The 13,171-nt window shown below is 41.9% G+C and overlaps 1 protein-coding gene across 1 annotated transcript in view; it reads left to right on the plus strand.

Annotated features, from left to right (window-relative positions):
- The window catches only part of LOC121518072 (leucine-rich repeat-containing G-protein coupled receptor 6), a 62,504-nt gene extending 49,336 nt beyond the window's left edge, over nucleotides 1-13,168 (plus strand). Inside the window, exons 7-18 of the mRNA XM_041800269.1 lie at nucleotides 2,346-2,414; nucleotides 2,880-2,951; nucleotides 3,096-3,167; nucleotides 3,596-3,664; nucleotides 6,187-6,258; nucleotides 6,529-6,594; nucleotides 6,703-6,774; nucleotides 8,722-8,793; nucleotides 9,337-9,462; nucleotides 9,998-10,152; nucleotides 10,796-10,876; nucleotides 10,975-13,168. Of these exons, the coding sequence (XP_041656203.1) occupies nucleotides 2,346-2,414; nucleotides 2,880-2,951; nucleotides 3,096-3,167; nucleotides 3,596-3,664; nucleotides 6,187-6,258; nucleotides 6,529-6,594; nucleotides 6,703-6,774; nucleotides 8,722-8,793; nucleotides 9,337-9,462; nucleotides 9,998-10,152; nucleotides 10,796-10,876; nucleotides 10,975-12,230 (2,182 nt within the window). The 3' untranslated portion in view covers nucleotides 12,231-13,168. The remainder of the gene's footprint in view (nucleotides 1-2,345; nucleotides 2,415-2,879; nucleotides 2,952-3,095; nucleotides 3,168-3,595; nucleotides 3,665-6,186; nucleotides 6,259-6,528; nucleotides 6,595-6,702; nucleotides 6,775-8,721; nucleotides 8,794-9,336; nucleotides 9,463-9,997; nucleotides 10,153-10,795; nucleotides 10,877-10,974) is intronic.
- Nucleotides 13,169-13,171: the final 3 nt, after the last annotated feature.

Consider the following 13,171-nt stretch of genomic DNA (forward strand, 5'->3'; position numbering starts at 1 on the left):
CCACCACTAGCCTGAACTGTTAATACAAGGCAGGATGGACCCGTGCTTTCATGTCGTTTACACCAAAATCTGACCCTACCATCTGAAAGGTGCAGCAGAAATCAAGACTCATCAGACCAGGCAACCTTTTTTCCAATCTTCTATTGTCCAATTTTGGTGAGTTCGTGCAAACTGTAGCCTCAGTTTTCTCTTCTTGGCTGAAAGGAGTGGCACCGGTGTTGCCTTCTGTTGCTGTAGCCCATCCACTGCAAGGTTTGACATGTTGTGAGTTCAGAGATGGTATTCCACATACCTTGTATGTGGTTATTTGAATTACTGTTGCCGTTCTATCATCTTGAACCAGTCTGCCCATTCTCTTCTGACTTCAACAAGGTATTTTCATCCACACAACTGCCGCTGACTGGATATCTTCCTTTTTTTCTGACCATTCTCTGTGAACCCGAGCGATGGTTGTGGGTGTTTCTGGAATACTCAGACCAGCCCGTCTGGCACCAACAACCATGCCAAGTTCAAAGTCACTTGAATCTTCTTGCTTCTCCATTTTGACACCTGGTTTGAACTTAGCAAGTCATCTTGACCATGTCTACATAACTAAATGTGTTGAATTGCTACCATGTGATTGGCTATTTAGCTGTTTGTCTCAACAAGAAATTGAACTGGTGTACCTTATAAAGTGGCCAGTGAGCATATGAAGAATTCCCTTCAATATTACACCAAAAAGAAGTCATAAATTCACCATTGTCAACTGTCTGACTAAAGCCTGATTTCTTTTTGTTTGTGAAAATGTTTGATATTACTCTGAACACCTGATATTTATATTTTTCTCATTCATATGTACCAAGTGTGCCAAGGAATAATGAAGTGCGGCGCTAAATTGTTCAGACATAGTGATTAATCTCCTGGTAATTTCAGCAGGTGCTTGAAAGTTTCTGAAACCACAACTAATAAATTCCTCTTTGATTACCCTGAAGTAACATCAAAAGACTCCTGTGTTTTGTAGAAGTAACTGCCAAGCAGCACTGAGGTCAAATATGGCTCAGCAAGACTGCAGAGTTTGAGTGTTTTTGCTATAGCCTCCATAACTAGATCCTTACCACACACCAATACTAAAAAACGTACAAAATCTTATGAAAGAGGTGGAGAAACAAGGCAAGAGAAACGAAGACAGTGCAACTGTTCCTCCTGCAAATTCATGGTGGTCTAATGAAAAAACAGTTTCTGGCATGCTGCTTAACAACCTGCTGAAGTGTAAAAAAAAGTGTTCTTTTTTATGAGCATGTGTGTGTGGGCACATGCATGAGTGTGCAGATAAGCAAGTACTTCTACCTGTGCAGTTTGCACCCACAGTCATATGGCCATCTTAACACACAGCTTAAAAGCAACTATCCATGCAAGGGAGGGAAGATGATGCAAGTCCATGGGGCCATGGTAAAGGTGATGAAGGGAAATTAGAGAAAGAGAAAAAGAGCAATGGAGCTCCCTGGACCAGAATAGTGTGCGTTAAAGTGTTTGGGCCGTCAGCAGCGAGGGGAGACCGACGATTCAGTGGGATAAGATGACAGGTGTCATTGACGTGGGGATTGGGCTGGTATGAGGGGTTAATCTCTCACAGCAGCCTCGCTTATGAGAAATATGAGAGACCATCTGCATCACCACCACCCTCCCCAACCCCTATTATAAAATCATTACTTCGAAAAGCTGGCCAGGATATTGTTGGAAAATGCAGCAGCACAGTCAAACAAGATGGAGCAGACACAGAGACATTTCACAAAGCCCACAGATCCATGGGAAATATCTACGAGTACTTCATCAAAGGCATTTCTGTTGTCTTAAACTTGAAAAACTGAAATAAATCTGTTCCACTTGGATTTAGAACTTTTAGAAATACTTCTCCCCTGCATGTTTAAGGATCTTCAAAGAAAACACATAACAGGGAATTTGTCTTAATATGGCGAGCGACAAGTACTGCGGACTTTTCCCACATAAGGCACGAATCTACAGCACTCATATACAGACACAGTGAAACCTCTTTCCTGCCAGCTGAGAATGAGCTATCTCAACACTTGTTTTGATACAGCGTTTCCTGGGAAACTAATCAGAGACAGACATAAAGCATCGTGTCAGTGCTGCAAAGGGCAAGGGTCAGATCCAAACTTCACACTCAACAGCTGTCAGCCTCTTTGAGTAGAGAGGAAATTGCTTCTTATACATATGCATCCTGAAACTTTCTCGCCCACATACACACAAATCATCATCATGTGGTTTAAGTGGGATTTCAACGCAGGCAGATAAAACCTCCACCATACCCTGAACTTAATGTTTGGATGTTTATCTCCCTCTCTCAGGGATTTGAACTACAATGATCTCCAGGAGTTTCCTGTGGCCATCAGGACACTGAGCAAGCTTCAGGAACTGTGAGTCTAAACACACACATACATCCACACACACAAAAACACACCTGCCTGACATGACTATCATGGTTGTGTTATCCCAAGTAATCCCGTTAAGTGATTTTAATGTGGCACTCGGATACAATCTCTCGCCCTAAGCAGGTGCTGCCTCCCACGCACCCGCCTGCCTGCACATACACAAAGAGATGTGCATGCACATACACAGAAAACATGTTTTCCCTCAGCTTCGGCAGATGTTTTTCAGCGTGCATATGTGTCACAGATACAGCATGTGTGTGCATGTTTACATCTCATTTATCCAAAAATGTTTTTCAGCTGTGCAATGGCAGGTGCAACATTAGGACATGTGACTTGACTCCTGCTCACAAACAGACTCTGTCTCTCCTCTAAACACACACGCTCACAAGGAGAAAATCAGAAACAGATTGATAAGACATTTTGACTTACAGTATGTTTTTATATTTGCAGGGGCTTTCATAATAACAATATCAAAGCCATCCCTGAGAGAGCCTTCGTGGGAAACCCACAGCTTCAAACCATGTGAGCTTAATACTTAATGCTACCATATATTCAATAAACACATACTTGCTATTTTATGTCAACAACATGTACAACACAACTCATTCCCTACAACAAATTCATCAAAACATGTCAAAACCAATTAGACTCTTTCATTTCTTGCAGTCATTTCTACGAGAACCCCATCCAGTTTGTGGGAAAATCCGCTTTCCAGTTCTTACCTAAACTGCACACACTGTAAGTATGCGGTCAGTAGAAAATATTCCAGTGAGTTAGCCCAAACACTGTTTAAATCACCCTCTGCCCCTTGCAGTGAGAGTTGAGTGGACATGTGTAATGGCCTACTGAATGATGTTGTGTTAGTGTATTGCTGCGCTGCGTGCTGATGTGGTAAGAGAGAGTGTGTTGTAAGAACATGTTGAATGGTGTGACTTATGATGTCTAGTGAGACAGCCAAAACAGCTTGTGTTGATGTTGGAGGAAAAGTTTGATGGCTGAAATGAGCTGTTAGACAAGGTCTGCATGCACAAGCATTTGTGTGTGTGTGTGTGTGTGTGGGGGGGTGCGTGGGTGTGTGTGTGTGTGTGAATGAGTAAGAAAGATGGGGAGAGCGGGGAAGCAAGAGAGGAGAGTTTTCAGACAATTTTCTCCCCGTTTGGCCACAGTTCCCTTAATGGAGCGACCCAGATTCAAGAGTTTCCAGATCTGAAAGGAACTACCAGTTTGGAAATTTTGTGAGTGCCCCTTTTAACCTTCTAATAATTTAAAAGGCACAGATATGGAGGACAATGAACAATCCATGGACATAAAAGGAAAGGACCACTATTACAGTGACAGAGGAAGAGTGGAGAAACATTGATAAGTATACTATTGACACACAGGAAGCAAAAGGAAGCAAAGCAGGAATCAGAAGTTTATATACACATTGTAAAAAGACACATAACCTTTTTTCTTTAAACTTTTCCTGTTTTAGGTCGGTCAGGATTATCACAATTTTTATATTTGCTGAATGACAAAATAAAGAGAGAGAATTTTACAGAGAGAACTTTACATATACTAAAGACCACCTCAGACTACACTATTTTTCTAGCAGTTCCCAACGGCACCATGTCAGACTAAGCAACAAAAATCTTGTCCCATCTTGGCCAACAGCCTGGCCACACTACAAGAGCGATCCTGACCACTCATCGTATACTGAAGTCGCCACTGTCTCTCTGACTGTGTGCAAGCTCACAGGCTGTCAGGGGGGCAGGTCAAAGAGCGTCAGTCACTCAACAACAGGAGTCTACGTGATTGTAGCGGACTTTTGCTTGTAAAAGGGGAGAACACAACTAACAAGGACCAATTGCGGATTGGATTATGGATAACAATTACAGATGTATCAAGAGAAGGAAAATATGGACTGCCTCTCCTTCAGATAGAACATAAGTTATTAATGTGATAACGTAGCCTAAATAAAATTAAAAATAAAATATCAACATTAGTCCCTCAGACAGAGAAAAAGAAGGTACTCTTGTAAATGCTGATACAAGGGTAAGGATCAAATGCTCTCCTATTGGTTGGTGTCAGGATTTATGTTGTTGATGTCAGGTCAGGGTGTCAAAGTAGATGATGAATTTCTGACACAAGTCTTGTCGAGTTAAGGTCATGGGGTGTCTTGGAGAAGTCATTAATTATGTCATACTGCAAGACTTTTAGTTGTTCCCCATGCTCAAAATCAGGCTTAGTGTTGCAGTGCCAAAAACTGGCAGAATTTGCGTACTTTGAGCAAGCCTTAAGATTACTATGCCTTTTAACAATTTGGGAAAGCCCAGATGGTGATGTCATGTCTCTGGAAGCTTCTGATAGGTTAATTGACAACATATGAGTTAACTGGAGGCACAACTCAAACACACTGCTTCCTTGTGTGACATCATGGGAAAATCCAAAGGAATCAGCCAAGATATCAGAAAGAGAACTGTGGACCTCCACAAGTTTGGTTCATCCTTGCGTACAATTTCTAGATGCTTGAAGGTGCCATGTTCTTCAGTTCAGACAATTATACGCAAGTATAAAAACCATGGGAATGTCCAGCCATCATACTGCTCAGGAAAGAGGTGGATTCTGTGCCCCAGAGATGAACGTGCTTTAGTGCAAAAAGAGCATATCAACCCTAGAACAAAAGTTAAAGACCATGTGAAGGTGCTGGCTGAAGCTGGTAAGAGAGTGTCATCATCAACAGTGAAACGAGTCCTGAACCGACATTGGCTGAAAAGCCACTCAGCCAGGAAGAAGCCATTACTCCAAAAGCAACATAAAAAAGCCAGATTACAGTTTGCAAATGCACACAGGGACAAAGACATTAATTTTAGAGAAATTTCCTGTAGTCTTCTGAACCTAAAATTGAACTGTCTGACCATAATGACCATTATTAACTTTGGAGGAAAAAGGGGAAAGCTTGCAAGCCTGCGAATACCATCCCAACTGTAAAGTACAGGGGTGGCAGCATCATGTTGTGGGGGTGTTTTGCTACAAAAGGGACTAGTGCACTTAACAAAATAGATGATATCATGAGGAAAGAACATTATGTAGAAACATTGAAGCAAATCGGTCTTCCAAATGAACAATGACCCCAAGCATACCGCCAAGCTAGTTAAGTGGCTTAAGGACAACAAAGTTCATGTTTTGGAGGGGCCTTCACAAAGCCCTGATCTCACTCTTATAGAAAATTTGTGGGCAGAGCTGAAGAGGCACGTGTGAGCAAGGCGGCCTACAACCCTGACTCAGTTCAACCACTTGTGAAAGGATACCCAAAACATTTGACCCAAGTCATACAGTTTAAAGGCAATGCTACCAAATACTAAGGAAATGTATGTAATAAACTTTTGACTTTGAAAAATAAAAAAAAATCTCAAAAAAGTATATTTCTCATTATTCTAGCATTTAGCAAATAGAAATAATTTTGGTAATCCTAATTGACTTAAAACAGAGAAGATTTTGTCCGATTTAAGGTCAGACAGTGAGAAAATGTGTCTTTTTATACAGTTTATGTAAACTTCTGGTTTTAACTGTGTTTGTTTCAGGATTCTAGTAAGAGAAGGCAAGAACAGGAGACTCAGAAAAAAGATAGAGAGGGGTAAGCTAGTTATGCCAGCCGGTGAAAGGTTTGGCGAACCTACACAGCTCCCTGTCCGACCAAGTTAGACTCATGGGACTGGGAGATTCTTTCGCTTGATGCACTTCAACAATGATCAGAGGAATTTCTTATTCTCTATAGGACGCTGACTCGGGCCGGTCTCTCAGCTCTCCCTCTGGATCTCTGTGAGCAGCTGCCTCATCTAAGAGTGCTGTGAGTACACAGACACACACACACAAGGGGAGGGAGAGTAAGAGGTAGAAAAACTGATACCGCAATGTGGAGAGTTTGCCCCCAAGCAAACATTTGTACAATCACGGAGCTATGAAATCCAATCATAACCCCTGCAAATGATTGTCCTGCAATATCGCCTTGCAGAGAGAGCTGACTTCACCCAAATAATCCTGTCACCCTCATAATTTCCCACGCTATAAATCCACAGCTGGTCACTGTGCTTCAGTGTGTGCTTGTGTTTTGTTTTAGGGAGCTGTCTTACAACCAGATAGAGGATCTGCCCAGCTTTTACCACTGTTCGGCTCTACAAGAGATGTGAGAAGTTCAACCCCAAACTCAACTGCATTACATATTCAACAAAAATACATTCTCTATGTAATATGCTGCAAATTTTCAATTATAATATTTTATGTTTCTCACCAGAGGACTGCAGCATAACCAAATCAGAAGGATAGAGTCAAGCACCTTCCAGCAACTAACCTCTCTAAGAGCACTGTAAGTCAACAGATGCAACTTTCTATATCATGTCACATTTTATGTTTAGTTTTCTGGATTAGTAGTGGTCAGAAACCTTGCAAAGCTGATGGATTGGCCAGATTCCATGCCTGTCATTAAGCAGATCCATCTTACACAGCTTAAATCTGAAACAACTGCACCCAGTCTGACAAGTGATGAACCAATCAAATTAAGGAGAACAAGGGGAGATACAGGCAGGGATTAGTTGTACTGCAAATCTGTAAACAATGGCTGTTGGTGGAGCAACTGCACGGTGGTGGAGGGGTTAGAGTTGTTGCCTAGCAAGAAGCTTCTTGTTTGCTTCCCAGTCAGGGCCTTTCTGTGCGGAGTTTGCATGTTTTCCCCCGGATGCGTGTGTTCTCTCATGGTTCTCCTGCTTCCGCCCACCACCAAAAACATGCTCGTTAGGTTAATTGGTGACTCTAAATTGGCCGTAGGTGTGAATGTGAGCATGCCTGGTTGTCTGTCTCTATTTGTCAGCTCTGCGATGGACTGGCGACCAGTCCAGGGTGTACCCCACCTCTTACCCAATGACAGTTAGGATAGGCTCCAGCTCCCACAACCCCCAACAGGATAAGCAGTATAGAAATGGATGGATGGAGATTTTTTTGTCCGTGAGCGTGCAGGTCTACTCGACTTTGCTTGTTAAGTCAGTGGGAACAAGCAGAAAAATGGCATTTAATTTGTGCCCTTTACTTGAACTAAATTATATCTTAAAACTATGCTCCTTACTGCTACTTTTGTTTACCTGTCCCAGTCCCGGTAAGATAAGCAAATTCACCTGACACTGCTCAAAAATACCTGAGTTTGGCTGGTGCTACTTCCCACCCTGTGTTGAGTTTACTCTTGAGCTGTGCATGTCCATATTTTGTTGCTCAGTGATCCATAATAAATGTGACAGAACGTTCTTCCAATCACCCTCTCTATTTTTAAAGGTTCTTTCCTAAACACAGACTATGAGTGGTTACCCATATGGATGTGAGACTTATCTTATACAGAGGATATGTGAAGTAGTCTATTTGGCATGCCAGGTTAAGTGGTCAGTCTTTGGACCACAACTAACTTAAAAAGTCTCTCAGAGTATATCTGAGGTATCAAAAGGACATAAATTGGTATCCTCTATGGACTCCCTCCATGGCAGCTGTATTATCCACAGTGCTTAACAAATTTATTAGACCCCCCTAACCCTAACCAAAGTAAGGTTTATGCCACAGCTGCCTTAAATTAACAGCATTGGTAATTACCAAAATCATCTTTTATGTTTCTGCAATGGTTAATACACAAATACGTAGAAGCTCTTTAACCCAAATGATATTTTTAATGCAAGAATATAATTATTATTGTTATCCATGAATTTTCAAATTTACTGATTTACAAAAAAACTGAAAAAATAGTAAAGCACATTATTATTTTTTGATTAATATGTCAAATTGTAGTTATTTACTTGCATTCCTGAACAGAAAAACTGAGTTTTAGTGGTTGAATGTTAAGCTTGATTCATTTCTGACTTCTCAGAGAAGCCCAGTGAGCCGGCTCAAATTTGGGTGAATTCAGTTTGAAATCCCTCATTCCTGGTCAAAATGGTAAAACGTGGAGAGCTCACTGAAAATGAAAGAGTCCGCGTTAAAGCACTTCAGGATGCTGGAAGGTCTCTGAGACAAATATGACAGATGGTCTAATAAATTTGTTAAGCACTGTAGATGAATACATTTTTAAGGGAGGCAGGGGATAACTCAAATGAGTGAGAGGTTAAGTCAGTGACTGAATGTAAAAGGTCATCAGCCTAAAAGGTTTGGTCAAGATTGATCTATTTAGACTTAAAACCAATCACTGACATCTAGTGGTCAATGAGAGATGACATACAATGTGAAAATGTAATTTCCCTCCAGTCAATTTGAGTTCACTTGGATTCTGCTTTCTTTTCAGCGATCTAAGTTGGAATTTGATCGAGTGGATCCACATGGATGCCTTTGCTGGGCTTCACTCTTTGATCAAACTGTGAGTGAACAAAGTTTTATAATCATTACTAAGACACTTATCCCTTTCATCTAATCTTTCTGCAGTGTCACTTTTCTCCCCTAGAAGGCATGCTGTATTTGAGCATCTTAATTAAAGTTAAGCTGTTCATCAGAGCCTCCGCCCTATATAAACAAGTTTAAATTGTCTGTGTGTGCCACAGAAAACCTGTTGCCTTTGGCTGAGTCTACAGAGAACACTTATGTGTGTTCATTGTTTTAAAAGCTCCTCTGTGTGGCCAGGAGCCTGATCTCAGGTCATGCCAATACAAACTGCCTCATTGTGTGAAGACTGATTAAAGTATGTCTGACGAAACAAGCAGATGCGCAACATCTGAAGGGAAGTTTTATATGACATGAATCTGATAAGAGCCTTGTCTGAACAGTTTAAAGTATCTAAGAGACAAGGTCTTTTTGTTCCCGAGGATGACCCTCGGCTATATTTCAAATGAAAACACATTCTGTAAACACCGACTTGGCCTGATCTGACTCCCTCTTTCTAAACTTGTTTCTGCATTTATCCTAGGGATCTTACTGAGAACCATCTCAGCTCATTGCCTGTAGTGGGTTTGGGAGGTCTCACTCATCTCAAGCTGAGGGGAAACACTGAACTTTATGAGGCCTTCAGTCCTGATCACTTCCCCCGTATGAGGTAACAAACACACCCTCATGTACTCTTTCTTTCTTGATGGTGTCCCCAGTGTGAACTTTGTATTTTGCTCAGCTACAAAAACTGATTCAAGACTGCCAACTTACCCAGGTGTGTATCCTCTGGCTGTAAGGAACAATGCTTCACTTCCCATCCCTTCAATTACCCTTACACTGACAATTTTCCCTTAGAATATATATTTAATTAACCACTAGAAGCCAGCATTGATAATATACCAATTACAGTGTATTCTTACAAGCCATCTGGGAACTTCAACAATACAAAGCCTTTGTCAGCAGCAAGTTCACTCTTGTTCCAAGGATCCCTGAAGGTCTGGAGAGGTGTAGGGAAGTACTACTGGGGAGGGAACTTAAAAGAAACAAGAGATGGCCACTGATCAGGTGGCAATGTTGGCATTACTGTAAAACACTGTCCAATTTGCAAAAGCAAGTCTACAGGTTTTATGTTTTCTTGTTTCATCATCACTTTGGCGTCTATTGTTAACACTTTTACTCACAATATTTCTGTTTTTGTTTAGGGTTATAGAGATGCCTTATGCCTACCAGTGCTGTGTATACGGTTCCTGTGATACCTACAAACCGTCGAGCCAGTGGGACACAGAGCAAAGCAACACAGATGAGGACTTGCATAAGAAGACTGTGGCTATGTACCCTATCCATGCTGATACACACTGTAAGAAGCTCGCAATTACTATCCCTAGTAGTAAATACTATACCTTACTAAAACACAAGCTTACACACCAAGGACAAATGATGATGTAACAGATTGAAATCTAAGCCAAATACTATCTACTCATTGCTGAATTACTGATGTAAGCTCACTTGAAACACGATTGAGCGTCACTGAAACCACAGCTCCCTGGCAGCTGACACAAAACAACACTAGAGTGTTGACCTCTCCAAGTGTTCCTGTGGCTATTATGAAATATAAACACCAATAAACCAAAATTGAAATGAAATTAAAACCATTAAACCCACACCATTACAGCTGAAATTGCTGGGTGTACCAAAAGGTAATAATAACAAAAGATGATTTAACCATGACATATCACAGATTATAATTGATTCCCCACAGAAAGAAAAACTTTCATGGTGATTAAATTTCATACAAGTACCAATTATCTTTGAGATATTTGTTTCTTTCATTACAAAAGAATGCCGAATAACCTTGCCTCCTCCTTATTGCAACAACTCAATGCCAATACCACACACAGTCCAGCACCCAATCAATCCATGCAAAATTACCTTTGTTTAAATTAAAGTCAATTGCTCCAAAATAATCATCCCCTGACTTTTGACCTGATAATTTATTCCAGATGACCCTGATCTGGAGGAGTTCCAGCTAGAAATAGAGGAATCTAAACTGCAAGCCAGTGTCCAGTGCACACCAACACCAGGTAACGAAAGTTGCATCTCAAGTCATGACAACAAAGCAAATATTCAAAGGATGTAAAAGAACCATGTATTCAAACTTAAATTGGCTTGTATTTTTCAGGTCCCTTCCGTCCCTGCGACTCTCTGTTAGGAAGCTGGCTGGTTCGAGTGGGCTTGTGGACCATCTCCTTGGTGTCTCTTCTGGGAAACTCCCTTTTGCTCCTGTCTCTCTTTGGGTCACCTGGCTACTTGTCACCGCTCCGCTTCACTGTGGCCTGCATGGGCGCTTCCAACCTGTTGACAGGTGTTTGTACATGCACCCTGGCCCTTGTGGACTCTCTAACCTTAGGAGACTTTGGTCACCATGGTGCCCGCTGGGAGGGGGGTCCTGGTTGTCAGGCAACAGGCTGGGTCTGGGTGTTTGCATCTGAAGCGAGTGTGCTGCTGCTGACTCTGGCAGCTGTGCAGTGTGGAGTGAGCGTGACATGCGCTCGAGCCTATGGAAAGTCCCCATCCCTTGGGAGTGTACGCACATGTGCACTTTTCTGCCTCACTCTTTCCTTCACCCTTGCGTCTTTACCGCTGGTAGGAGTTGGGGAGTATGGGTCCTCACCTTTTTGTCTTCCCTCCCCCCTGCCACCCCCATCCTCTCGACTGCCATCCTCTTTGGGCTTCCCGTTGGCGCTCATTATGATGAACACTTTGTGCTTGCTCATCGTCACAGGTTCCTACATTCGGCTCTACTGGGAGTTACTTAGGGGAGAGTGTGAGGGCCTGTGGGACTGCGCTATGATCAAACATGTTGCCTGGCTAATATTCACCAATGGCCTCCTCTATGTACCTGTAGCTTTCCTCTCCCTCTGCTCCCTCCTGGGTCTCCTCTCTCTTGGGGAGGAGGTACTAAAATCAGTTCTTCTGCTTCTTCAGCCCCTGCCTGCTTGCCTAAATCCCCTCCTATTCCTCCTTTTCACACGGGACCACTCCCAGTTTTTCTTCTGGCCTCATCCAAAAGCACGTCCACAGTTACGCCGGGACCACACCCTTGACTCCCTGGTTTCTGTGGAGACAGAGAAGAGCTCCTGCTCTGATTCGTCGACACAGGTGTCACTTTCTGATGCTGACGCCCTGTACGGTGGAGGGACCCCTCTGCAATCACAAGTGGATACAGCCAGGTTTTCTCATTGCTCCTCTACTTCATCTGTCCCCCTCATTCCTTGCCAGATACCTACTCCCACAGCCAGGGATAGAGACAGGGTGACAGATCGAGGGAGCCTAAGCGACAATGAATGTCAGAAGAGTTTGGATCAAGAGGTTATTCATAACACTTGCCCTATGTATCACTCTTCCAAAACTCCCTCTCTCAACTCTCATCCATGAGCCTGTAAGATAGCTGTCTGAACAGCTAGGACACTGTGGACACTCAAGGACTCATCACTGACCTGTAGCAGCACTATCAGCTCTCGGTCATCAATCCTCAAGCACCTCAGAATGAATCCATACAGAGACTGTGGAGTACACTGAATACAACAAAGTGCCACTGAAGACGGATGCAACAAAAAGTTTCCTTCGTAGCAAAGACAATGAAAGGAAATGCAAACCAAGACAACAGAAATCCAGGAATATTGAGAAAAAGTTCAGAAACTACTCAATGGACTGCCTCAGCCATAGGCTCACATGACAAGAAAGCGCATATAAAAGTTGTTTACAACATTGAACTCTGAGCATCAGACCAATCAGTGGTGTAGCAAGAGGGAATTTATTTAGATCATGTAGAATATATGTAAATTTAATACTGAAATGTGATCATGAGACATGCAGCTTAGTGGTTACAGATTGTTCGGTAATATTTTAAGTGGAGTTATCTATTTTTTTTTCTTTAAATACAAGTGCTATCCTATGCAAAAGGTCTGTTTTACATAAAGGGACACATACAAAAGGACATCTCACCAGAGTAAGCTAACTTTTTTTTTCCATTTACAGAAACAAGATGTCAGATTTCATTTCTTCCAAATGTGTAAAAGCTAGTTCAATACCTGTTTTCATTTTGTACTCGGCAAAATGCAAGAGATATCAGATTGCACACATAGTTTCATATGGTTTACATGTCTTAAACCAGCATCTCAGCAGATATATAGACTGAATTGGATGTAGCAATCTTTCTACAGACATTGGAATAGGCTAGCAATATGTACATACAATGTAACTACCTCTGAACTAGCATGGTATTGACACAATACAGCCCTATGATGTTCTCCTTTTTATATGATACACAGCAAATACATTTTATATTTTAAGAAATAAATTCTTAGTTTGTACAA

The sequence above is a fragment of the Cheilinus undulatus genome, linkage group 11, assembly GCF_018320785.1.
Source record: "Cheilinus undulatus linkage group 11, ASM1832078v1, whole genome shotgun sequence".
Taxonomy (NCBI): Eukaryota; Metazoa; Chordata; class Actinopteri; order Labriformes; family Labridae; genus Cheilinus; species Cheilinus undulatus.